At 40.6% G+C, this 27,417-nt stretch overlaps 1 protein-coding gene across 1 annotated transcript; it reads left to right on the forward strand.

The window, feature by feature from the left end:
• On the forward strand, positions 1–26,745 carry LTV1 (LTV1 ribosome biogenesis factor). The gene is made up of 11 exons (XM_073337519.1): positions 1–728; positions 2,935–3,066; positions 3,905–4,096; positions 5,384–5,471; positions 7,642–7,786; positions 8,481–8,727; positions 10,363–10,490; positions 13,643–13,779; positions 14,085–14,137; positions 15,026–15,226; positions 16,844–26,745. The coding sequence occupies exons 1-11, from the start codon at positions 726–728 to the stop codon at positions 16,955–16,957; spliced, it is 1,440 nt and encodes a 479-aa protein (XP_073193620.1). The 5' UTR covers positions 1–725; the 3' UTR covers positions 16,958–26,745.
• The last annotated feature ends 672 nt before the right edge of the window (positions 26,746–27,417 follow it).

The following is a 27,417-nucleotide window of genomic DNA, read 5'->3' on the forward strand; positions in this document are numbered from 1 at the left end:
TCACAGCTTCAGCCCACCCCGGCCGCCGCTGCGCGCGGGGCCTGGCCCCGCCGGGTCGGGGCAGCCGGAGGGGGCGCGCTGGGCTGGCTGGTACGTCGCACCGCTGGGGCGCCCACTCTGCACATGCGCTGCAGGGGGGAAAGCCGCGCTCAGAACCGTTCCGCGGCGTCTGCATGGCTCTGAGAAACGCCGGCGGGTGGGGCGGGGGCAGGTGATCGCGCCTCCCTGAGGAATCTGCCCCGCCCCCCAGTCCCACGTACATCTCCCTCCCACGGTACGCATGCCCGCTGTGGGCTCCTCCAATCCTTCCACCTCCAGTGGCGGCCGTGAATGGTTTTGCCCGCTACTGCGACACCCCGGCGGGCAAAACCATTCATGCAACGTTGGGGGCTGTGTTAGCGCCTGCGGCTCTATAACCCTGCCTTCCGTCGCCCCTGAGAGTTTTTGACTCTGCGGCAGAAGGCTCATTTACTGCCACTACGTTGGTTTGGAGTTGTCTATCCGCCTCCCCCACCCCATCCCTCGCCAATGGACAGTAACTGGTTTATCCCAAGATGGCGGCGGTTCCGGAGCTGCCGTAAAGCGAGGTTCCGGAGCTGCCGTAAAGCACAGTTCCGGGCTAGGCCGGCCCACGTGGGAGTGAGCCGGACGCGGGGTCTCCTGTAGCGTGGCGCCCCAGCACTGTGCAGAGCAGGCGCGCGCGCCGCTGCACCTGCTTCCGAGCCATGGTGAGTAACGGCCGCGGAGGGGGGAGGGGAAAGAGTATGAAACCTGCCTCGCGGGGAAGGGGCGCGCGCGCGCTGTGTCACTCGCTCCCCTCCCCTGTCCGCACTTTGCCCCAGGGCGCTGTGAGGAAAAAACCTTCCCCAGGGAACTACGTGTCATGGGCGCCGAGTCCGCAGGGAGGGCGGAGCACCCTGCACCTGGTGGCAGCGGGCGTTAACTCTGGAGCCTAATGGTGGCTGTGGCCACTTAACGGCCTAATGCTGGGGTGGGGGTTGGTCTCTGCTGGGAATTAGAAGGAACTGCTGAGGAAGACCAGTGTCTTTGATTAGCTGTTGTTTGTCAAGTCATACCTAAGACCCATCACCACCGGGCCTGCATTGTGCTAGATGCTGTACAAACACAGAGTAGCAGCCACGCCTTGCCCCGAAGTGCTCACTGTCCAAGTAGCCAAGACAGACGCAAGGTGGAGGAAGGGGTATATGTACAATCAAGTATAGCTATCCCCAAGTATTCAAAAATCATCAAGCAGGCCTAAAAATCATCAGACTTATTTTTTTAAAAATCGTTTGGGAATCTTTTAATTACATTCTTGTTTCTGAGCACTTGGCTTATATTTTCTTCAGAAGTTCAGTTGTTTTTCTACATCCACGAGGACTAGACATTCAGAGGATTTTCTAATGACCGCTGAGATTCTCAGATAATCCTTTGGCTGCTGGAGAGTGCCTGTCTTTAAGAAAAACACCAATATCTCATGCTCAAATAAATTGGTTAGTCTCTAAGGTGCCACAAGTACTCCTTTACCAATATCTCAAGCCTTGTGCTAAAGTCAGGAGAGTTGGCAACAGTGATGAGTCACAGGGAGAAGGGAGGTGGAGAGACCCAAAGAAGAGGAAAGATTGGTAATGAAGAGAAACCAAGGGTAGAAGTAGTGGTAGCCCTAAAAGGAAGCATAACTTTCCAGTGTGATAAAATACTGAATAGATATTAACTAAAAGGTATGTTTATTACATACACACAATACTCTATCCTCTATCTCTGTGGAAACCTACCACTGACATTAGAAGAATGCATATAAGGATGACATATAGGTCTGAATCTATTTCCTGGTCCTATACAGACCATAATTATAAGTGGAATTCTGCCTTTTCCACAGAATGGGCTTTAGAGGCACACTTAATAGTTTAACTCACAATCTACTGGGCTGCAGAAATGGGGACCTGGATTTTAAACGTTGCATTTATACCAGCATTCTCCTGGAAATTCACAATTAGCAGTAGTGACATATATGTCTGCATACTCAGTCTTGCATCTCATTTTCTGATCATTCCAGACCTAAGATGCCAAAATGCAAACAATATTAAAAGCATATCCTGGCAGCTGATACCTTCTTACACCAATGTATCCCAAATGCTGCATAACACGTTACATTATTTGATTTACATTTTAAAATTAAAAAGCAAGGAGGGGAAGGTTAAGCTTATACTGTAACTTACACAATGAAAATGTTCTTATTTTTTTTTAACATCTGAGCTCTCAATAGTAGAGTTGATTGGAAAATGTTATATATATTTTTTTTTTCACACAGTTGTATAGAGAGCTGTAGAATATATTTCCAACAAGATAGTGCTTCAGATTGCTGAGGAATTCAGGATGCTGAGAGGCTGGGATGGTTTATTGTATGTGGTAGTGATTCAGTTGACAATTTCATTATGAATAACTGGGCTAGAAATAAATATATATTTTTTTTTAATGGACTGTTGTCTAACGATATATGGGAAGCTACATTTGCCTGTCCTGAGGAATTTCCAGCTGTCCATTTCCCTGTTTCCCAGCTTGAACTTTCTGTCAGGCATGCCTGGATGTTCAGAGTGCCGTTACTTAAGAACACCTATGAGAGCAAAGCTGAAAAGCATATGCTGTAATCAGTCTGTAATTCATGTTTAATGTATAATTCTACAGTACACAAATACCTATCTGCAGTTGACACGTAGAACCTGTGAAGTGTGCTTCTTTTTGATGATGCAGTGCATGTGGCAAGAACACATTTAATTTTGGTTTGCTTTTTAAGCCCAGCTGTTCAAGAGTATGTAACATTTTCTGAAATTTTATAGCAAAGAATGTGTGTGTATGTTCTGGGGAGGAAAGGGGTTCCTTAGAAAAGTTTTTAATATATTTTTTTATAACCAGAACATAACTTTCATTTTGCAGCCTCACAGAAGGAAGAAACCCTTTATAGAGAAAAAGAAAGCTGTAACATTTCACCTGGTACACAGAAGTCAGAGGGACCCTTTAGCAGCTGATGATACTGCACCTCAGAGAGTTCTGTTGCCTTCGCAGAAGGTAAATGCTCACTTCTGTCACGGAAGCTTGGATTAGAAATTAATATTGCAGGAGAGTAAAATGATAAGAAGATTTTACTATTCAGAGTCATAACTTGAGAAAAAGGGGGATATTTTGGAAATAGGTTTTAGTTAGAAGATTGGGCTGAAATTTACCACAATGTAAGAGGCTGGATGTTTGTGTTGTTGAGAACACACTCAAATCTTTATAATTTTTTACACTCCTATACAGGCAAGTCCTCAGCATTTTACTAAACACTTCCTAGTGAGAGAATTTTACCTAGCCAGAGGTAGTTATGGTGGACGCAAGGGAAGGGGGTGTGCAGAACCCACCAGGGAGGTCCAGGGACAATGTACCATTGATAAACCCTGGAATTTAAATAAATAAATCCTCAAGGCTCCCAGCCTCAAAATTAATCCATGCTGCCTGTGTGTAGTGAACAGTCATAACAAATCTGTATGCACTGAATGTGTGTTTGTATAGCTTCTGTACACACAGAGATTTGCAAAAGTTTTGTAAGTAAATATTTTGCTTATGGGCACTCATGGGCTGAACACCTTGTTAAGTGTGTGTTGGATTGTTTTTAAAACAAAAGTTTAGTTATACTACAAAACTGATCTTCTCTTATGTGTTTTTATAAAAAGGTTTCCTCCTCAACTCTTTAGACTAAGGTTGTTTCATTTCTGTTTTTTATCTGTTTGGGTGGTTTTTTTTTCTGTAAGATATCCTTGTTTTTCAAGGTGAGGATTCCCAGGTTATGTATTTGAGATCCATATTATTGCTAATGAATTTGAATCTGACCTAATTTATTAATCCTAATCTTGTTTACAATCTCAAGGGAGATGAGGAACAGAAGAGAGAAGAGCAGAGGAAATATGGGGTGTTTTTTGATGATGACTATGACTACTTGCAGCATCTAAAAGAAGCCTCTGGTCCCTCAGAGCTAGTCCTGTCTGATGTGTCTGGTCAACAGAACAGGATTATAGTGAGAGGGGAAGGAGAGAGAGAGGAAGAAAATCAACAAATTCCAGTAAGTATGATATTTGGTGCACTGTTGACCATTCTTGTGTTGTATCTTGCTGAGTTTAACATCCTGCAAATCCAGCTACATGTTTAAATTTAATAACCTTGTTCCACAAGTGTTCATGTGGTTATAAGTTACTTATGAAGGATTCTGTTTTTCCCAGGCACTTTTGCCTATGATCAAATAGGAAATTTGGTATGCCAAAGTATTATAATTGCAATTAATGATCCATTCGTTATTTAGAAGCTGCAAAGCACTTATATGATTTTCATCATGACAGTGAGGGTTCTTGTGTGACCCAAAAGGGATGGGATCCCATAATAGTTGTATTGAAGAAAAAAAAAAAGTGTGAGTTGCTCACACTACTTTTGCATTTGTTTACAATTATTATAAAACACTCAGATGCTGTAGTAATGGATTGTGAAGAAATCTTAAATAAGTAGTAATAAACTAGAAACTATGTCAAATATTGGTAAAAAAGTAATGAAACAGAATCTGGGGAGAATACAGGTGAATACTTCCAATGTTGAGTACAGTGAAGTCTTGACATTCAGTAGTGTGCCAGAACACTGTATGTTACTGGTTTGGAAAGCTATTAGGTAACCCCTGACACATAGTGGAGTATGCAAGAACAGTGTACAAACTGAATCAACAATATCTTATTTTAAGGGCCTGGGGAAGTGTGGCTCTACAGAGTTTTTCAGTATTGATGAAAACTGGCATGTATGCCAGTTTTCAAAACTAAGTATATTTTGACCACATTATAAAAAGTTCCATAAAATGAATTACTTTGGAAGCACTGTTTTTAAGTTTAAAGTCTTCCAAATAGAAAGCGCTTTAGAAGAGAAATCTTAAAGATGGTCTTTAGTAATGCTCATGCTATTAAGGAAGTAGAAAGTTGCTTCTAGTTATTTCCTGCGCAACCATTTCCTCAGTCACATCCTGAAAGCTTTCAAACAATCTTTGTACTCAGGGAATATACATACTAAGGGCAAAAATTCTTCGTTGGCTAACTTCCATTACTTAGTTCAGTAAAGAAATAAGGTGAATGAGGTAATATATTTTATAGGACCCACTTCTGTGGTGAAAAAGACAAGCTTTTGAGCTATACAGAGTTCTTCTCAAGTCCACTAAGAAACTTCAGACATAGTTAAAATCCTGTTTTCTCCAGGTAAGTAAGCAGTAATTTTCAAAGGTTTGTCTCTTTGTCAGAGTACTCAAAACATATGATCACTCTCTTGCATCTTTAAGACTATTTTAAATAACTCTTTTTTGTTTCCTTTTTGTTTAAAGGCTCCCGCTATTAAGTTGCCTTCCTCAGTGTTTGCTTCAGAGTTTGAAGAGGATGTGGGACTGTTAAATAAAGCTGCTCCTGTTTCAGGTACCATACAACTCTTTACCTGTTCTTTTGTGAAGCTAATGGTCCTCTTGGCGAAATTATTTTTGTTAAACATTAAGGTTGTTCATCTGTTGATTAATATGAACCTTGCATATTTGATATTCTTGTTTTGCTTCAGGTACTGCTCAATAGCAGAGAGAAGAATGTCTCCAAATTGAGGAGAACTAAAAAGTGAATCGAGATTTATTTTCCTCAGTAATTGAGTTGGTGCCTTTCTTTGGCATTATATAATAACTGGTTCTAATCCTTGGCCTTGTTATACTGTGCAGGAAACCCTAGTTGGGAAAGGAAGAAGAGAGGGAAAATCCTTCTGAGGGTGTTTTTTTTTTTTTTTAGGGATTTTGTCAGTTTTTTAATGCCCCATTCCTTTATTGGGATATGTGCAAGTATATCTTTGTGCACCTGTAGAGTCCCACTGATGCAGAAGTTCATCTACATGCATCCCAGTATAGAACTGTGGCTTCACTCTCCAAGTTAGTGATCAATGGCTCCATATCTAGTTGGCAGCTGGTATCAAGTGGAGTGCCCCAAGGGTCGATCCTGGGGCCGGTTTTGTTCAATATCTTCATAAATGATCTGGAGGATGGTGTGGATTGCACTCTCAGCAAATTTGCGGATGATACTAAACTGGGAGGAGTGGTAGATACGCTGGAGGGGAGGGATAGGATACAGAAGGACCTAGACAAATTGGAGGATTGGGCCAAAAGAAATCTGATGAGGTTCAATAAGGATAAGTGCAGGGTCCTGCACTTAGGACGGAAGAACCCAATGCACAGCTACAGACTAGGGACCGAATGGCTAGGCAGCAGTTCTGCGGAAAAGGACCTAGGGGTGACAGTGGACGAGAAGCTGGATATGAGTCAGCAGTGTGCCCTTGTTGCCAAGAAGGCCAATGGCATTTTGGGATGTATAAGTAGGGGCATAGCGAGCAGATCGAGGGACGTGATCGTTCCCCTCTATTCGACATTGGTGAGGCCTCATCTGGAGTACTGTGTCCAGTTTTGGGCCCCACACTTCAAGAAGGATGTGGATAAATTGGAGAGAGTCCAGCGAAGGGCAACAAAAATGATGAGGGGACTGGAACACATGAGTTATGAGGAGAGGCTGAGGGAGCTGGGATTGTTTAGCCTGCAGAAGAGAAGAATGAGGGGGGATTTGATAGCTGCTTTCAACTACCTGAAAGGGGGTTCCAAAGAGGATGGCTCTAGACTGTTCTCAATGGTAGCAGGTGACAGAACGAGGAGTAATGGTCTCAAGTTGCAGTGGGGGAGGTTTAGATTGGATATTAGGAAAAACTTTTTCACTAAGAGGGTGGTGAAACACTGGAATGCGTTACCTAGGGAGGTGGTAGAATCTCCTTCCTTAGAGGTTTTTAAGGTCAGGCTTGACAAAGCCCTGGCTGGGATGATTTAACTGGGAATTGGTCCTGCTTTGAGCAGGGGGTTGGACTAGATGACCTTCTGGGGTCCCTTCCAACCCTGATATTCTATGATTCTAAGTTTGTCTTCCTTTAAAGGAAAGTAAATTCCATTCAGCATCCCAGTGTTTAAACTGTAGCATGATTTAAGTCTTCAGGGTTACAAAGATGCACAGTGTGCTTGTGCTTGCATAATATGCCTGTGTGTGCCATTCTGCTATAGCATCTATCACATGTTCTCTGCTTGGGGTTTAAGAATGGGAGTTTTAATGACAACTGTGCCACAAAGTGAAGTAGAGGATTAGTTTTGTGTCTTGTGTGTGTGTAATTTAGAAAGTTAGTTGTTTTTTTATATTGTCTGCAATGGAGGATGTATGTACTCCAAACATAAGAGAAGCAGTCATCCAAATTAGAATAAATCATGTATAATTGGTAAGAAAAGTCACATGTTATCATGTGTTCAGACTATTGGACCACACATTTGTCTGACTTCTAATGAGCAGAGTTGTTTTTAATTGAAACATTGTACGCCGTCAGATTCAACTCAGCAACTTTGCGCTGTGCTTCTAATGAATTCTTAAAAATTCTTCCCCTCCTCCCCAAAAAGGGATTATTATCTGAGCTCAGCAAATAGCTCCACTTAGTACAAATTAGCATTTATAGTTGGGAACCCTTGTTTCAGGGTAGTGGCTTGTGGATGTGATGCCTATTTTAAAGCATCCTTTTCCATTGTAGGACCCCGTTTGGATTTTGACCCTGATATTGTCGCAGCTCTTGATGACGACTTTGACTTCAATAATCCAGATAATCTTCTCGAAGATGACTTTGTCCTAAAGGCCAATGAGCCAGGGAAAGAGGACTGGAAAGGAGAGGATAGTCGGTATATGGAGCTTTGCAGAACTCTTTAATGTCATAACAAATAATGCAGTGTTGTCCCTAGTTTGTTTTTAGGTTTTTTAATCTGTTTGAAACAACAGCACTAAACTTACTAAGTAAATTCCATATATTTGTGAACAGGATTATGAGATCTAAACTGTTTCCAAACCTAACGCAATCTCAAAACACTTCCAGTATTATAGGCAGTAATATTACAGGTGGTCATTGCAGTGTGTTTATAAGACCTTGGAAAACATCTTGCTACCCATGATGCTAGAAATAATATGAAGTGAGGTATTAGCTACTGGTACCACTTGTTTCATAAGGACATGCATAGTTTTACTTGTATTAATATTCCATATTCCAGTATTCCTTTGCTTTCTCTCTCTTTTCTGGTTCCGTTTCCTAATGTATAACTAACCAGAAATGCTGCATTTGGAACACCAAGGGAACGACCAAGTGTGAAAGCATTTCTTTCTGTCCACCCTAATCAAATATTTATTGGTACACAGATTTTAACTTCGGGAGCACTTTTACTACTAAACATTTAGAATTCTTGTATCTACATGAGAAGAATCTTTTTTTTTTTTTTTTTAACTTAATTGGCATAAGTTTATGAAGTGATAAAATAACACTGGGTAGACTGAGAGGCTATGCCCATTTCCTAAGTGGCTGATCTACATATATATTATACTCAGGGGCTCTGATACTGAGGATGAAGATGAGTGGGAGGATATGGATGATGATGGAAGGGACAACAATGGTAGTGATGAAGATTATGATTCAGAGGGTCCTTTGTCAGATGATGAGGGAATTAGTGGAGAGATGAAAGAGTTTATTTTCATGCAAGAGGAGACCAAGAGCCGTTTCACAGAATACTCCATGACTTCATCCGTAATGAGAAGGAATGAGCAGTTGACCCTGCTAGATGAGAGATTTGAGAAGGTAAGGCAACTCACTGATAAAAATGCTAAGAAGCCCTAAACATGAGAGACAGGACATTTTTAAAGCTATTTCTATGTGCTTTTTGCCCCATCCTGCTCTCCCTCACCCCAAATCCTGTAAGCCAGTGGTTTTCAAACCTTTTAGGCTGCATATCCCTTTCTAAGTAAGGTAGTCTACTGTACATCCCCATCTGAGATAGACAGAGGTGATGTTGGGGGGGTGGGGGGAGCCATGCAGGGTCACATGGACCCCCCCCAAAATTCTGTCTGCCACTTTGAAAACCTCTAGAAGCTGTTGCTAACTATGGGGGACACGGAGGAATGTTCGGGGGGGGGGGGTGGCGGCGGCGGCAAGTGGCTACATCAGGTGTCTTGGTCCAGCCCTGCATGGCAGGGCTCCCAACCACCTCTGCTCCCTTACTCCCCTCAGTGGGACACCCAGCCTGTCGGTTACAACCAAAAATTGGAACTCAAGACAGGGGTTACAAAAAGTTTGAAAACAGCCCCCTAATCCAGCATTCCTCTGCCCCCACCATCACCCCCCGCCCCCTCCAGGGAACACCCACTACAGTGTGAAAATGTCTGATTCTCTGTCATGTATAGAAAGGACATGTACACCAATGCAGCTGCGGTTTTAATTTAAAGGAGATTAAACGCTGATTAGATGTGTTATCTGCCATTACAGGATTTTTCTCGCATACCCCAGTTTGAAAACCACTGCTAAGCTGATCATGTGCATAGACCATTATGCCTGTGCAACCTCTTGCTCCTTTAATTTCATAGTGGTGGCAGATGTCTGTTCTTCTCTGAAGATATTTTGCATTACAAGAAATGAGTTTGAGTCTGAGTTTTAAATGGTTCTCATCCAATGCGTGGTTGTATTGTCTCATTCACATTAAAAGGCTGCAGGGATGTAATCCTAACTATGGATTTCCTCTTTTCCTGCCTCCAACAATTATAATTTCTATTGCTATGGGGAGATGTGGAATCTCAAGCAGTAAAGGGTTTATCATTTGTCAAATCACATACTTCCATCTGTGAAGTGGGGGTGGTATTTTAGTCCTATGAGATGGATTTGTAAGATATGTTTTTTAAAGTGCTTTGATCTAATTGTATGAAAGGTGTGGTGGATGCATGAATTCTAACTTTTTCTACTAGGCAGTGGCAGTCTATTAATTTACTTAATTATCCCAAACCATGTCCCAAAAGAGAGATGATGAATAATTTGACTATATAACATTACAAGATGATTAGTTTACTGTTGGTAGTCTCATGTCAATCGGAGGTAAAGGCGAAAATCTGCTGCAGGTCTACCCTTAGCTGCTGCTGCTACTACTACTACTGTATTTGTTTTGTAGACTTGTTTCAAAGAATTCTATGAGGGGAGAAGGAAATTACCATTATTGTTATCGTTATGCTGAGGAGACCTGTTCCTGGAGCAGGACCTCATTGTGCTAGGCACTGTAACAACACAGAACAGACAGTGTCTGCCCTGCAGAACTTTTTGTTACATATAGTGTGAAAATGAATTTTTAATGTCAAGAGAAGCTTTTGAACAACATTGCATTTGTTTCACAAATGCAATCTAGACACACACATTCATCGTTCGTTTAGCTTTGTGTTTTTTCCTTTTTAGTTCTTTGAACAGTTTGATGACGATGAGATCGGAGCATTGGATAATGTGGAATTAGAAGGCTTTATTCACACCGACAGCACTCGGCTGCAAGAAGTCCTGAATGACTACTACAAAGAGAAAGCTAAGGAGTGTGTAGGATCACTTTTAGAGCTACTTATGTGAATCAGAACTAACTATAATTACATGTTACTAACTCTAGTTACATGTTTCAGAGTAGCAGCCGTGTTAGTCTGTATTCGCAAAAAGAAAAGGAGGACTTGTGGCACCTTAGAGACTAACCAATTTATTTGAGCTTAAGCTTTCGTGAGCTACAGCTCACTTCATCGGATGCATTCGGTGGAAAATACAGTGAGGAGATTTATATACACACAGAACATGAAAAAATGGGTGTTATCATACACACTGTAAGGAGAGTGATCACTTCAGATGAGCTGTTACCAGCAGGAGAGCGGGGGGGAAGGGGAGGAAGAAGAAAACTTTTTGTAGTGATAATCAAGGTGGGCCATTTCCAGCAGTTAACAAGAAGGTCTGAGGAACAGTGGGTGGGGGGGGGAAATAAACATGGGGAAATAGCTTTACTTTGTGTAATGACTCATCCACTCCCAGTCTCTATTCAAGCCTGAGTTAATTGTATCCAGTTTGCAAATTAATTCCAATTCAGCAGTCTCTTGTTGGAGTCTGTTTTTGAAGTCTTTTTGTTGTAACATTACGACTTTTAGGTCAGAGATCGAGTGACCAGAGAGATTGAAGTGTTCTCCGACTGGTTTATGAATGTTATAATTCTTGACATCTGATTTGTGTCCATTTATTCTTTTACGTAGAGACTATCCAGTTTGACCAATGTACATGGCAGAGGGGCATTGCTGGCACATGATGGCGTATATCACATTGGTAGATGAGCAGGTGAACAAGCCTCTGATAGTGTGGCTGATGTGATTAGGCCCTATGATGGTGTCCCCTGAATAGATATGTGGACACAGTTGGCAACGGGCTTTGTTGCAAGGATAGGTTCCTGGGTTAATGGTCCTGTGGTGTGGTGTGTGTGGTTGCTGGTGAGTATTTGCTTCAGGTTCGGGGGGCTGTCTGTAGGCAAGGACTGGCCTGTCTCCCAAGATTTGTGAGAGTGATGAGTCGTCCTTCAGGATACGTTGTAGATCCTTGATGATGCGCTGGAGAGGTTTTAATTGGGGGCTGAAAGTGATGGCTAGTGGCATTCTGTTGTTTTCTTTGTTGGGCCTGTCCTGTAGTAGGTGACTTCTGGGTACTCTTCTGGCTCTGTCAATCTGTTTCTTCACTTCAGCAGGTGAGTATTGTAGTTGTAAGAATGTTTGATAGATATCTTGTAGGTGTTTGTCTCTGTCTGAGGGGTTGGAGCAAATGCAGTTGTATCGTAGAGCTTGGCTGTAGACAATGGATCGTGTGGTGTGGTCTAGGTGAAAGCTGGAGGCATGTAGGTAGGAATAGCGGTCAGTAGGTTTCCGGAATAGGATGGTGTTTATGTGACCATCGCTTATTAGCACTGTAGTGTCCAGTGAGTGGATCTCTTGTGTGGACTGGTCCATGCTGAGGTTGATGGTGGGATGGAAATTGTTGAAATCATGGTGGAATTCCTCAAGGGCTTCTTTTCCATGGGTCCAGATGATGAAGATGTCATCAATGTAGCGCAAGTAGAGTAGGGGCATTAGGGGATGAGAGCTGAGGAAGCGTTGTTCTAAGTCAGCCATAAAAATGTTGGCATACTGTGGGGCCATGCCGGTATCCATAGCAGTGCCGCTGATTTGAAGGTATATATTGTCCCCAAATGTGAAATTGTGACTCTGTCCTCACCCACCTGGTGTTCAGCCACCAGGTTTGCCGTGACGTTATCGGGGATACTGTTCCTGACAGCTTGTAGTCCATCTTTGTGTGGAATGTTGGTGTAGAGGGCTTCTACATCCATAGTGGCCAGGATGGTGTTTTCAGGAAGATCACCGATGGATTGTAGTTTCATTAGGAAGTCAGTGGTGTCTCGAAGATAGCTGGGAATGCTGGTAGTGTAGGGCCTGAGGAGGGAGTCAGACAATCCTGTTGTCAGGGTGCCAATGCCTGAGATGATGGGGAGTCCAGGATTTCCAAGTTTATGGATCTTGGGTAGCAGATAGAATACCCGTGGTCGGGGTTCCAGGGGTGTGTCTGTACAGATTTGTTCTTGTGCTTTTTTCAGGGAGTTTCTTGAGCAAATGCTGCAGTTTCTTTTGGTAACCCTCAGTGGGATCAGAGGATAATGGCTTGTAGAAAGTGGTGTTGGAGAGCTGCCGAGCAGCTTCTTGTTCATGATGACGACAGCACCTCCTTTATCAGCCTTTTTGATTATGAATGCATCTGATGAAGTGAGCTGTAGCTCACGAAAGCTTAAGCTCAGATAAATTGGTTAGTCCCTAAGGTGCCACAAGTAACATGTAATTGGAAAAGGAGTATCTCACTTATTAAGATAAAATCTATCTAAGTTTTAATTTACTTTGGAGACAATATTTTTGTTTGTAGAATGTAATTAGTTTAGTGTTTGTAAAGTATTCATATTTTTATTTAGCAGTGGATTTCAATTGAATTGCGTGGTGATGCGGAGTGGGTTTTTTGGTGCTTGAAGTCTTGTTGAAAAGGGGACATAATTGTATCCCACTTAACTACAGCTAATGTTCAGAGGCCGCCTTAGCCCTTCTGATTTGCAAGGAAGTTACTGATTTGGACTGAGGTTTTCCCCTACCATGTGTCTTTCTGTTGTTGCTGTTGTAATTGACACTGCAGCAGAGTATCTTCATCTGATACAACAGCAGAACCTGTTAGGTACATAGTGGAATGATTTGTGTATCATACCTAGTTGAACACTTATGACCCAATCCTTTGCATTCAGATTTGGGGGGGATGACAGCCAGCCAGCCAGTTGGTTCACTGATGTTTCCTCTTCCTGCATTAAGGTGCGCCAAATATTCTTAGCAATCTACCTCTGACAGTGCATATATTTAAATAGTCTGGTTATTTTGGAGATTTGTGGGATAGGGGAAAGGAAAAGGAAATTCCCATGTCATATTACTGAGTGGTTTGTTTTTTTGTTTTGTTTAACACATGTAGGAATGTTTTTCCAGTCTTTTGGGTTTTTTTAATATAGTCACAGATTTAAATAAACGGGGTGGAGGGAAAGGGTCAGCCCTTCATTCTTTTTTTCAGTGTTAAGAAGTTATAGTGAAATTCTTATTTTTTCTTTTCCCTGACTCCCACCCTCTCTTCTTACCTTCTTTAAAAGCTGTGTGAAACCCGATGCTCTTGAACCAAGAAAGGATTTAGATTCTCCCCTTAATGAGAAGGGTGAGGAAGAAGAAGAAATCATAACTTTAGTTATTGAGGAACCCAAAGAGAAGTGGGATTGTGAATCCATTTTGAGTAAGTATGTGAGGCTCTTACTATCCCTGGAAAAAGTAAAGCAGATGGTATATTGTCTTGTTACTTATAGCAAGGTTTCTAGTTAAATAGCTTCTGCATTTCTCTGTGCTTTTGAGAGTGCATAACAGCATACATTCTCATTAAAGAAATTTGGCCAAGGGTGTATTAAGTGCACTAAAAGATAACTACTTGCCACGAGTCTTTCAAATTTAATGTATAACTTTTTAAAAAATTGCTATGTAAAATGGAGGTGGTATTTTTCAGTGTACAACTCTCCCTTATCTTTGTTTTCTTTCTTGCCTTAGGTACATACTCAAACTTGTATAATCATCCAAAACTTATTGAGGAGCCAGCAAAGGTAAAATCATTAGGTTTATTTTCTATATTATATGAAGCTTACAGAAGTCTAAGCAGCAGCATGGCTTGTAGAGTCAAGACAAAGACAGTTAGTTTTCTGTTGGCTGTATTTGTCTTTGAGTTGACCTGCAAATGGGGTGTGGAGATAGGAATGTTGTGTTCCGTTTTGCTGCTTCATGATTTATAAAACATTTAGCAGGTGGCTTTTTTTTTTTTCTTTTAGATGGGGAAGGGGTAAGAGAGGAAGAATAATTTTTACATTGAAAATTCAAAATTTGCATAACCTGTTTTTCCTGGAGAATTAGTAAGATTATATCACAAATATCAAGAGTATGACCTGCGCACACTTGCAAGACATCAGTTCTTTTGGAGGTGGATCTCTACTGTCCCTTTGAGGACTGAGAACACCCATCACAGTTCTTTTGTCCTCCAAGGAGTTCCCCAGCAAAATTTAAAATACATCTTGATATTTCTAAAGTTTTTAAAAAAAAAAAAAAAAAGCAAACCTTGTTCTTTTTTGAGACCTCCTCATAAAGAAGCAAAGAGGATACAACCCTAATTTTTTCCTTACTCTAGTTACCTTTAAGTAAAACTTAAATAAAAGAAGGGATGGAAAGTAATGTTAAAAATAACTTTTTACCTCTAAGGCCAACTTCTGCCACAGATAGGTACTTGTAGTTCTTGCTGAGTTTGATGGGAAATCATGTACATCTGTCTGAGGGCAGAATTTGGCTTGTGTGTTCACTATTGGAAAATTTGCAGCATTATTGGTGGTTCTATGTTATTGCTGATAAGCAAGGGTGATCCATACACCTTATAAGAAAAGCAGAGGGAAGGTGGAGGGTTAAAGACAACTAATTCATTGGCACATTGTCTGTCTGTATTTTAGTCCAAACCAATCAAAATTTCTCAGAAGAGTGGAATCCCACTGGATATCTTGCCTCAGAGAGGTCTTACGGCTAAGCAGACTGAACGCATGCAAATGATTGATCAAAGTGATCTGCCAAGAGTATCCACACAACCACGTTCCAAAAATGAGAGCAGAGAGGATCGAAAAGCTAGAAAACAAGCTATAAAGGAAGAACGAAAGGTAAAATCTAGTCTTGAATATTTTAAGACAACCCCTCAGGAAAATGTGTTCTGTTCCTCATTACTCTGTTTTTTAAAAAACATTTTTTCTTAAACCAATTTATTTTGTTTCTGGGAATTACTGGGAAACATCCACTGGTCTTCAAGGGTTGATTTCTGTATCTTTCTGGAAAATACCATCCACTGGAAAGTTTGATTATTTTTTTTCCCCCAAAAAGTAGGAAAATGTTTTCTTGTCAGTCATTCCGCAAAGATTCTCCATTTTTCAATATCCTTTTTTCTCTACTTAGTTTTCGCTCTTCTATCTGCTCTTAGTTTCTCCCTCTCTGTCTTTAGTCTATTTTTTTTTTCTTTTTTCCCTCCCTCTCTTGGGGCTGTTACTACAGAAAGTAAATTCACTTCCCACTTTTAATCTTTTCTGGTACTGCCACTACCACCACCCCTGTTTCATTTATTCTGACCTTTTAAAAGTTGGATCATGCCAGCTACTGGCAAAGGAAAAACAGAAGAGAGATCTGAAACTGGACTCTTTTGTTATATAAAAGTCTAATTTGCTTCAACCTAGGAAAAGAGGTTGTGAAGCAGCGTGTCTTCTAAAACTTAGATATTATTCCTGGGGGAATTCTGCGTCACTGCGCAATGCAGAATTTTGCAGAAATTAATGTGCGCACAGAATTTCTTTTTCCCCACAGAAATGGGCTGCAGTGCTGATAGCTGCCACCAGGGGCCACTGGACTCAGCAGAGCACAGCTCGCACACACAAGACACTGCTGGGGGGAGGGAGAGGGAGCTAAAGGGTTCCTGGCAGCTACAGTTCCCAGCATGCCCTGTGGGAAGGGGAGGGCAGCATGCAGGAAACTCTGCAAGCCTGGGACCAGGCTGTTTCTCCCTGTGGATCCCTGCAGGGTGGGAAAAGAGTGTCTGGAGAAGGGGGGGCCCCCGCAGCTGGGCTGTAGTGGGGAAGGGAGTGTGGGTATCTAGGCCAGGGACGGGGTGTGAGTATCTGGGCTGGGGGGCCCTGCGACTGGACTCGGGAGGATGGGGCTTGGGTGAATGCAGGGGGGAGGGGGGCGGGCAGAGAAACAGGAACTGGGTTGTCATAGGGGTTTCTTTAACTCTACTCCTGGGGGAAATTTTGTGTGTCTGAATTGTTACAAACATACTTGCTGACAGATATTTTGAAATAAATTACCAAAATAATTGAAACCTGGCGTGATTATATAGTGTTCTTTTGACAAATAAAATTTGGAGAATTGTTAAGTTTTTGGTGCAGAGTGCCACCAGAAGTAAGATGTGTGTGGCACCCCACACTACAGGAGCTACAACAGTACTGTTGCAGCACTGCAACTATTCTGCTGTAGTGTAGACCCTTACTTCCCTCAACACAGTGGTGACTGCACTGGGGCGTAGGTTGTCTGAACTATTGATTTTTTTCATACCTGTGAGCGATGTTGCTAAGTTGACCTAAGTTTTGTGTGTAGAGCAGGCCTTATTTAGCATGTTTCTGTAAGTTATTCAGATATCTCTTTTGGATTGTAAAGGTGTTGGGAGTGAATTATATACTTCTCTGCAAATCTCGAAAATAGGTTTTTAATGTGGAAGTCATTCATGTTTGCAGGAACGCAGAATGGAGAAGAAAGCCAACAACTTAGCCTTCAAGTTGGAAAAAACAAGGCAAGAAAAAGAACTGCTCAATCTGAGACAGAATGTTCAAGGGCTCAAGCTGTCATAGTGGAACTGATGACTTTCATATTGTGGAAAGTTCTTTGCGTTGTTCTTTGTGCTAGGATCTTGAGAAGATGCTGACTCTTTTAACCTTGTCCCGTCATGGATAGAAGTTCATAACATGGTATTTGAATTTTTCTATAACCAGATCAAGTAGTTTACCATCTCTTTTTAAATGTAAACAGCTGAAACAATTTTTGGTTACAAATTAAAATGTACAGTAGTATTACTGTATTTTTCTGTCATGGACATAACATGGCAGCTATTTATAAACAAGAGTTGCACTGGGAGTGTTTTATGGTACTTAAGTTACAGAAATACATATTTTCTATGCAGCCAGTTTTGTACATATTGAGAATTTTGCTCTTGTGATTCAAGAGATCTCGGTGCTGTTTCTGAATTAGATTTTCCTATCTGAATGTGCATAAAATAATTCTTTCCCTCCCTTTACTATGGTATTTACATGCAGGCTCGGTTGGAAACCACGCTTTGGCATTAGTACAGTTCTGTATATCAAGAATATGCAGTATTTTCTCCCAAGCCCTGTCTGAAGTATCTGTTGCTGTTTGAATACTATTGTGAAGCGTATTGGAAAATCGTATTTTAAGAGAGATGTTTAGAAAACAGTTGTGAATTTAGACAACGCTTAAATTTAAATAAATTTCCATTTCATTTGGCTGGTGAAATAATTAAGCTATTTAATGGAAGATTTAGGTTGTGCATTTAAAATCAAAGTTAGCAACATTAACATCATAATTTCCTCATGAAATTAACTTGGCTGTATTGAACAGTCTCGCATACAGTGTTTGAATATTTTATAGCAAACAGTAATAAGTCAAAACTATACACAACCAGAAAAAAAGGAGTAGAGTATGCTACATGTATGTGATGCAACAATAATTCTGTTGCATTTCCTGACTTTCTGGGACCTTAACTCTGAAGCCTTAGAAGTGCACTGTGAGGGAGCTAAACTACAAATACAACCTTTGGTGCTGTATGGAGTCTAAATCATCCATGTCCTAGGCAGGAACTTCTTGGAGATGGGCGGTGGCTCATCCTAATCAGACACCGTAAACACCTTTGTTCTGACTCTCTCTAGCATTGAATCTGCATTGGCTTTGATGTCTGTCATTCTGTTGATGGCAATGGACCTATACACCTCAGAAAGGTGAACAAGCGTTGCCCCTTTATGAGCAGAAAAGTACCTCATCTTTGTAGTTCCATAGGACCACAACATGAACATCCATTTATGCCGTCTTGCCATGGCAAGCTCAATGTAAAAGTCTGTGTATGCTGCTTATGGGTGGGAGATTCTGGTAGAATCATAACCTATTGCTAGGATTTCGGGTGCTATTTTTGGAAGAGTTCTGGACTGGTGCCCAGGATATAAGAGGAGAGAATTTAAATTACGGTTAATTTAATCTCATCCCAGTTAGCTGCTAAATCCTGAGCACTTTAGGACTGGTGCCTGTGAGGCTTAAAAAAAAAAAAGTAAGGTTTTTTCCCATAGTTTTTAAGTTTTTGTCAGATTGTTTTATTGCTTTTGGAAGTTTCTTTAAGTTCTTCAACACAAGCTTTCTCTCCTTGATGGGTCTGATGCAATTGTTTTAATTTCTATCTATCCCTAGTATAAACTGACACAGCGGTACGTGTATTTCCCTTGTCCTTACAAACACTAAATGAGGGTGAGCAAATAGCAGAAAGCAGTGTGAATCCTCTGTGTATAGAAACTATTAGAAGTGCTTTGGTTATAACATCTGAAGTGCTTTTGAGATTGAACTATTGAAATTCAAACCTAAAACAGGTTTCCTTTTCTCTCAAATCTCTTCCCATGGTCTATATTAACCAAATCTGTAGAAATTAGCCCACCGAAGTATGGTATCTGGGGGAAAAAAATGTGTAGAAGTCCTGTATGACAAAAACACCTTTGTTCATGCTTTCATTTTACTTTTAGCTATACTAGTTTTCATGTATCTCATAGGATAGGGCAGGGATGTATGTGTCATAATTGTTAATTATTTGGTTGCTAATAACTGGCAACTTGGATTATTGCAAACACTTGAACTGCCTAAGTAAAAGTTGACCACCTAGCACCCATGTTTCCTGAAAGTGTTTAAAGAGGGAATTTGAGAAATTTGCATATAGAGATGAATCAGATGCATGGAACAGGTGAGTAACGTGCAAAGCTTAATATTTTGAGTTAAGTATAATTTTGTGAGTTAGTGAACATGAGTTTATTAGAAATATTTCCACATGTTTTAAAAGAGTACTAAGATCTGTCTGCTGTTGTGTACAGTTCTGAAGTAGACAAACCATAATCCTCTGCAGTTGGATATTCTGTTCAGTTGCTGAAGCAGAGATGGGAAGCAATGAAAAAGGGTATATGTGCTTGTAGCTAGGCTTTGCTGCCAAAACTCTGAACCAGATCAAGCAAGAAAATCTTAATTGATTTTGTCCTACATACCTAAAGAATAATCACAATTTCTTTGGCTATTCGATTTGCCACAGTCAGTGTCATGATATGCCTTGCATTATGCCATGAGAATGTTGGTAATACCCTATAAGCCAGTCTGGGAATTTTTCTATGCTCTAGTTGCCTACAGGAGGGTGAAACAGGCCTGTTCTTCCCATTGCTGCTTCATTACTGCATTATTTCCTTTCTCTCTTGATTTACCACCTCTATAGAGCAAAAATGAATGAAAGGTAAGGATAACAAGAGCAGGCCAGAGCAGGAACAAAGACACAATGGGGAAGTCAAGAGTGTTTCTAAAAGAGAGAGAACAGTGGGTAGAATAGAGGGTAAAAAGATGTTGGTTGGAAACAATGAAATTGAGGAGAGCTAATGGTATAGAGCAAAAGGTTATAGAATTACTTTGGTCCTCCATTGTTAACAATGTCCCTGCTAATTGTTGTAATCAAGTTACTATATATACCTTGGTATTCTTTTCCTAATGTCTGCTACAATAAAAAAAACTTGCCAAGAGTCTCATACTGCTGAGTGGCAAACCTTGCCTTCACTTCTGTGAGCTCACATGCAGTCCCTTAGACCTGCAAGTCTGTGTGTTTTGTTTTTCTCCCCCCATAAATAAGGGGGGAGGGGTTGGACCTCTTTACAGGTAAACTTCAGCAATCTACTTTTTTTGCCTAATCCTGTGTTCGGTGCAGAGAGATTGATATGAAATCAGAATTGTGTTGTGTTAAGACATGGTACTATTGTTGGTTTGAAAGAGAACTTTGAGAGAACCATTTTCCCCTTGAAAAATGCCATTCAGTCAAAACTGAGATGCTTAGCAAACTCATGTCAATTTCACTGAAATTTTACTTTGAAGGAAAACAGTGACATTCTGACAGTTTCAAAATGAAACCTTTTGATACTTCACTTTGATACTACAGTACTTTGTTTTGAAAATTGTGTTTTGTATGGTATATTATAAAATTGAAGTGTTTTGATTATCCAGGTTTTTTTCTCAATCTTCTGTAGAGAATTTTGAACTTGAAGGCTTTTCAAAATTACAATGAAAAACAAAATGGAATTTCCATCCTCTACAGCTCTACTTTCCACTGTCATATTTTAGTTTGAACATATCTTAACTAATTCCCAAGTTTAGATTCATTAGATTCTGACATTGTACATGAATAGTTTTTTGGGGGTTTTAGGCCATATTTTTCATCTTATAGAATCAAGTTTGCAATTTGCTCTAAGAACATGTTTAGGCTACCTAGGATTTTTTCAGGTATTCCCTGAAGTCATAGGAGAAATATTTCATGTCCGTCTCCCTACCACCCCACCCCCACCCCTTTGCTCTGTTGTTCTTTGGATCTCTGACTTTCCGGTATACAGCTTTAAGCTGGCACTGACCAGCTCTTCTAAGCACCTATTCAAGAGCACTTGAAAATGGTTTTGCTTCCCTCAGAAATTTGAGAAATTAGGGGTAAGTACTAATACACACTGCTCTCTTCTTTCCTTGTACCTCCAGATCTTCTTATGACACGAAAGATCATAAGGACACTATTAGGAATATGGCATGTGAGGTTTTATGTTTAGTTTATACTTGTATACATGGAACTGATCAAACGTTTATGGCTTCCCAAAATGCCTGCAGTTATCTTCCATATTGGGTTTGGTACAGCATAACTTTAAAATAGAGGTGGCTTGTGTCTAAATATATGCAAACTTGTAACTTATTGGGGTTGTGATACAGGCTGTTAGCTGATATGCATTTTTATATATGCTTATTTATTAATGCACCTACTACTTGGCTTAGTCTGGATCACTCCCAGCTATTTGAACAAATACTAAACTTCTGCTAGCCCCTTAATACAGAATTAACTTGCAAATGAACATTACTTATCTGCTACAAAATATAATCTATCTTGAACATTATTTAATTCATCTGTTAAATATTGTCTGCTAAAGAAAAAAGGCTGTCACGTTTGTAATAACCACAAAATGTGTCTTCCTGCTTTCAAAAATACAGGCAATCATCTTCAAGTTGACTCAGTCAGTGCATCATTAAGGTTCCTAATTTTTTTTTTGTGGCTTATAAATTAAAAGGATTGGAACAAAGCAAAACCTCAGTGTGGGCATCCAGCTTCTCCTTTCTCTGTTGAGCTGTAATCTCTGTAGTGACATACTATCTGGAGATGTGATACAATACACTCTCCCATTATGATGTCATAGAATGACCTGGTCCTTTGCTATGCTGCAAGCAGCATGAGGAAGATCAGGTCGACTTTAATCTCGGTATATGGTTTTGCAGTACTCATTTCCTTTGTAGTCTGAATCAAAGGTACCCCTAAATTTGTTTCATGGTGTATATGGCAATTTCAGCTTTTGTTTGTAAAAGTTACTGTTCCAGTCTCATACACTACATTCCAGATATTAAAATACTACGGAAATCAAAAATTAACACCTTTACAAATGTAAGTTACACCACTCCTTGTTCCAGGTTTATCTAAAGCCTCAATAGCACTTGTTAAAGATGGTTCCTGGGTGACTAGATAATTGCCTAGAGAGCCTTTCAACTCTGTGTAGAAGACTTGATTCCTTCATGGTCACTGGAGGTGATTGTTTTTGAGTTAATCATTTGATTTTTGTTTTTTACACATTTGTTTTATGAGAACTCAAAATGGAATTTCTCAATGAAAAGTTTTTCTTAAAAAAATTTGTGTTTCAGAAAACAGTTTAGGTTTTACAGGGTTTTCCCCCTTTTTCTCTCACCGGTGAACTCATTTACCCACTAGAAAAGTCAGGGGGAGGGAAGTAAAACGGTACTTTCTCAATTTAAAAAAAAATGTCACTGCTTTCTGATGTGGGAAGGAAGTGAGTGGGAATTTTCTCGCTGTTTTGAAAAAGAAAGCTGGAAATGTTAAACTTCTTGAAATTTGTTTTGAAAACTAAGAGCATATTCCAATGCCCTTTTTCCCCTTAAAAATTTAATTTTCAATGGAAAATGCTCAGCAAAAATTTGTTGACCAGTTCTAATGGGTAATAATAACTAAAATGTGCTACTTACCTCATGGCTGTTCTGGCCTATGGAAAATAAACTGTTGTAGTCAGTTCTTGAGGGGAAACTATCTGTGTCACCACGAGCGAAATTGGCATGCTTGTGTGCAAAGTCAGTAGAGAGACTAAGGATGCAAATTGCCATGGAAGATTAACTGCCTCAAGGTGGCCACTCCACATCAAGGTACTTCGCTGTATTTGCCCCTACATTTCAGTCTCTAGGGTTGCCAATCAGCTACCTTTCACAATGGGTAAATTTTTTTTTAAAGCTAAAGTTAAAATAATTATGTAAGACATAGGTTGAGAAAAGAGTGTACATCTGGGTACAGTGCTTAGATTATCCACAGATACAAAGTTTGTTTTTAAAAGTCACATGCTACATAGAGTACATAATCAGCAATAACCCAAATTTAGCTGGATAAATTTAAGAATACAGTTTAGATATTAGTATCCAGGTACATAACTCATAAGAAGTTGTACAGAGATTTGGTAATAATGCACAAAGCAAACTATAGAGGAGGTGTATCCACATGTCTGCATTATGCTAGGAAAGCTGTCAGGGGAGTACAAAATAAAATTGACTGTCATCAACCACTCCCTTTGCTTCACAGCCCCATGCTGCATTTCTATAGCTGTGGTAGGGAAAGTCAAAGAAGAATGGCAAGATCCCCCCCCTCCCCTGTGACTGGTGTGGGGGGTGGCTGTATACCAAAGCCCACTGGCAAAATCTCAATTCGTGTGGATCTTAGACAACTTAATAAAAGCATGGGTAGAGAAAGACATGTGCTTCCTGCACTTAACCAAACACAAAAGTCTTAAAAGTTAGATGCTATCCCAACCTTGAGCAAATCCCCCTTGCTAAAGAATCTATATGTTAACTATTCTCATCACTCCCTTTAGAAAGTACTGTTTGAATCATTGTCCATTTGGCATATCTTCAGCACCAAAACATTTCCAAAAAAGACTGTCTCAGGTTGCATCAGGTTTGTCTGGTGTCCTTTGCGATGCAGATGATGTGTTGGTATATGGTAGAGATAAAAATGAACACTTTGAGTGACTACATGCAGTTTTGAGATGTTTTCAACAAGCTCACTCTGAATGAGAAATGTGAATTTGGAAAGAAGAAGATAAAATTTATAGGACTCATACTTAGCAAATGGAATTCAGCTAGATTCCAACAAACTAAAGGCATTACTCACCTTACCTGACCCCAAAGCTGTTTCTACTGTAAGAAGATTCCTGGTCACAACAGATCATTTTGGAAAATTCTTACCAATTTTAGCTCCTCTAACAAAATCCTTAAGAGATTTTCTTAATGATCAGAATATGTGATCTGGTGGACTGCACCACAGAATGCATTTAATTGTATAAAAGAACTACTGACATCTCTGCCTGTTCTGACACACTATTCAGTAAACTATCCAACAGTAGCAGCAGATGCCTCTTCATATGGGTTGGGGTAGTGCTCACAAAAAAGCAGGCAGGAGACCTGTTGCATTCATATCAAGAAGCTTTAGAGAAACTGATCAGTGGCATACTCAGGTGGAAAAGGAAGCTCTAGCAATCCCTTGGTCCTGCATATCTGGCTTGAATTTTAACTCAGAAACCAATCACAAGCCCTAAGAGGATTATTGGGTTCAAAACCAATGGATGACCTGTAAGTGAGGGAGCCCCTCAATGCCAAGTGGCAGAGGGCACACCAAACCATAATTCTCATCAGCCCTGATACACTCCGTCCCCCAATTTGCCAGTGTCATAATCTGTATCTTTAAAGTGTCATATGCAAACTGGTAACCTGCTGGTCATTAATAGTATTGTGTGATGTAGGTGCAGTGTAAAAATATTTCTAGCACACAGCTATAATTCTGTTCTTAATGTGTTTGGCAAACAGTGCCTAAGTCCAGGCTTTGTCCTAGACAAAGGAATGTTGTTTTCTTGGCTTGAGTGAGTCTCCAATATAAACTAAGCAAGGTGAGACTGAAAATGACATTTACATGTAAGTCAAATAAACCCATCAGGCAGCAAGTAAGGAAAGCTGACCATTTAACAATTGCAAGGGGTGGATGGAGGCTGCACCCCAGGAAGCCTTCCTGCCTTTTGAAACAGGTTCAATGATATTTAGGAAGGTACAAGCAGAAGCAAAATATATATATTGGTTATCCATTGCTGTGGTGGATACAAGGGGCCAGAGCTCTTGTAATCTGAGAAAGCTGGATCTTTGAACCAAGGGGATTAATATCTCCAGGGTTTGAAACCTTGCTTAGACCAAGATTACAACTTGCTGAAGTTACAGTTTAGTTAGAAAGCATGTTTTTGTTTTGTTTTTTTTTACTTGCAACTATAACTGTTTCCTAGTCTTTCTTACTTATCACGTAAATATCTGTTCTTTGTTAATAAACATACTCTTGTTTTGTTACAAAAACATCTCAGTGCTGCGTATTAAACTGAAGAATAAAATCCTCAGCCAAAGTAACAGGCTGGCGTTGCAGTGAACTTCTGTGAGGGTCCAGTGAAAAGATGACTCTGGGGAACTTGGCAATTAGGATTGACTGTGTGTTACTTGCAAGGAAAGGTTTGGGCTGGCAGAGTCCTGAGCAGTTTTCTGGCAAGGTGGCCAAGCTGGTGTATCAGTGGGCTGACTCGTAGTTTAGCTGCAGCAAGGCTCGCTGAGTCAGGGCGGTAACAGTTCTGGGTGACATGAGCAGGGTGTCATATCTTCCACCTACGATTCAGAGATTTTGACTGTGGGTGATGTAAATTTTTTTCCCCCCCCAACATTGAACACATACCAGGGAAAACACCCAGAAACAAACACTCTGTCTGGAGCCCAAATTGAGCAGCCAGTACCAGAAGATGAAGGGGCTTTAGAGAAACATGTCAAAGGCTTTAATGACCTTGTTCTGGCAGCAATTCTAGCATCTGCCAGCTAACGTTAGAAAATTAGAGATGAACAATTAAAGGATGAGACTTGCCAGAAACTGACTCAACTCTGCCAAAGAAGGTGAGGTCAAAGGAGTCACCTTTCAGCAGACCCATATTGAGGGGACCAAAATGACCTTCACACAGTGGAAGGACAGTGCATTCTTATCCCTGTGGTACTTCAGAAAGAGATGCTCGCCAAAATTCATGAAGGACTTCAAAGTATAAACAAGCACAGAGCACAAGCACAACAATCCATATGGTGGCCTGGTCTGAGTAGGCCAATTCAGACTTTAGTAGAGGGCTGCAAGATATGTAAAAGGAAAAAAAAATCACCAGAACCATTACTCTCTGCAGAGCTACCTGACGGACTTTGGCAGTGGTTAGCCACAGATTTGTTTTTTCTGGAAAGGGCACGCATACATGTATTGTAGTTGATTACTTTTCCAGATATATTGGCAGACTTCATCAGCACAGGTCATCCAGAAACCAAAGTTGAAAGATATGGAGCTCCAGAAGTCCTCATATCTCATAATGAGCCTTGGTTTACCTCTGAAACCTTCCTAGCATTTTCACAAGACCTTGATTTTGAAGATTGTACTCGTAGTCCACATTACTGCAGAGTAATGGGGAAGTGTAGAGAACAGTGTGGACTCCAAAAAAGACTTCTGCAAAAATCACTGGACCCATAAAAAGCATTCCTTGGCATATCAGTCAACACTGTTTGTGTCTGAACTATCTCCAGCAGAACTTCTGATGGGAAGATGATTCAGGATGCCTTTATCTGATTCAACTTAAACCTAAGTGCTGCAACCTGAAGGAATTTAAAAAACAGTATGCCAAAATAAAAATTCAGCAACAACAAAACTTGAATATTCAGCACAGAACAAAAGCACTACCTGAACTGAGACCAGGGAACAAAGTTTGGCTTAAAAGCTCTGAGATGTTTGGAATTTGGCAGAAATTCCCACATTCTTCCTAGTGAGAACTCTGCAAGTACTTCTCTGGAGGGATCAGGTACATCTGTAGTGTTTCCTGACAATACAGAGGATCTGGAACCTGCAAGTACTTTGTCGGGAGGTGATCCTCCTCCACAGGGAACTCCCTGCACAAACTCAATATGGAAATGAGAACATGGCCTGGAAGACTGATCCAGACTTCAAAGACTTGAACTTTAGAATACTGCTCAGGACTATTTAAATGCAATTGATAAAGGGTCATAGTCGTGCAAATAGTTTTAAGGAATTAGAAATTCATTTTGAATTGTGGGGTGTGTGTGTGTGTGTGTACATTCTTAGTCTTAATCTTTCTTTATAAAGAAAGGAAGATGTGGAGGGTTTATAGCATACCTGGTTCTCCAGAGAGCACCAGGATATGTTGCAGCTGGGAGTTTAATAGAGGTAGGAATTTTCTGGTTGAGGAGTTCTCCCGTTGGTGCTTAAACATGGCTCTTGTGATCGTCCTCACACTACACCATCTCCCAAGAATCACAACATGACCTGTCCATCACTCCTTTCTCAGGCAGGGAACAGTGGAGAGTTAAAACAGAGCTGACAAGTGGGCAGCGGAGAGAGGGGCTTATGAGATTCTCCTTCCATTGGGCAGTGGGGAAGGAGCAGGACTGGGAAGGAAGTCAACAGCTCGGAGGGTGAGATGTCAGACCTGCCAAAAATACTGGTCTTCAATAGCAGAGAGTAGGAAGTTAGAACAAGTATATAGTAGAAGATCAGTTGGCTTAAAGTTACAATTTTATCCATCTAGGCATTTATCATCCTAGGATCTAAATGTGCCACTTGGTAAGTCTTCAGTTGAATGGTAACCCCTAATATTTCTTATATTAAAGTTTCTGAAAGTAACTGTCATATGGAAATGAGGAGCCAGCTTCACCCAGTTAGTAAGACAAACAGAGGCAAGGGAGACCTGTGGGGTATGAAATTTACCCCACCACTGAGGTGAAGAGATCACAAAGGGGGAAGAAAAATAAAACCCATGGGTGACTGTATAAAGGGTGCTTTCTCACAACAAAACAATCAGTTCCAGAA

The sequence above is a fragment of the Lepidochelys kempii genome, chromosome 3 (genome assembly GCF_965140265.1).
Source record: "Lepidochelys kempii isolate rLepKem1 chromosome 3, rLepKem1.hap2, whole genome shotgun sequence".
Taxonomy (NCBI): Eukaryota; Metazoa; Chordata; order Testudines; family Cheloniidae; genus Lepidochelys; species Lepidochelys kempii.

Excerpts from the sequence above, each read along its gene's own strand:
- LTV1 (XM_073337519.1), top strand. Across the intron at positions 14,138-15,025 it reads TTATTGAGGAGCCAGCAAAG|TCCAAACCAATCAAAATTTC; the intron begins GTAAAATCATTA and ends TCTGTATTTTAG. Across the intron at positions 15,227-16,843 it reads CTATAAAGGAAGAACGAAAG|GAACGCAGAATGGAGAAGAA; the intron begins GTAAAATCTAGT and ends TCATGTTTGCAG.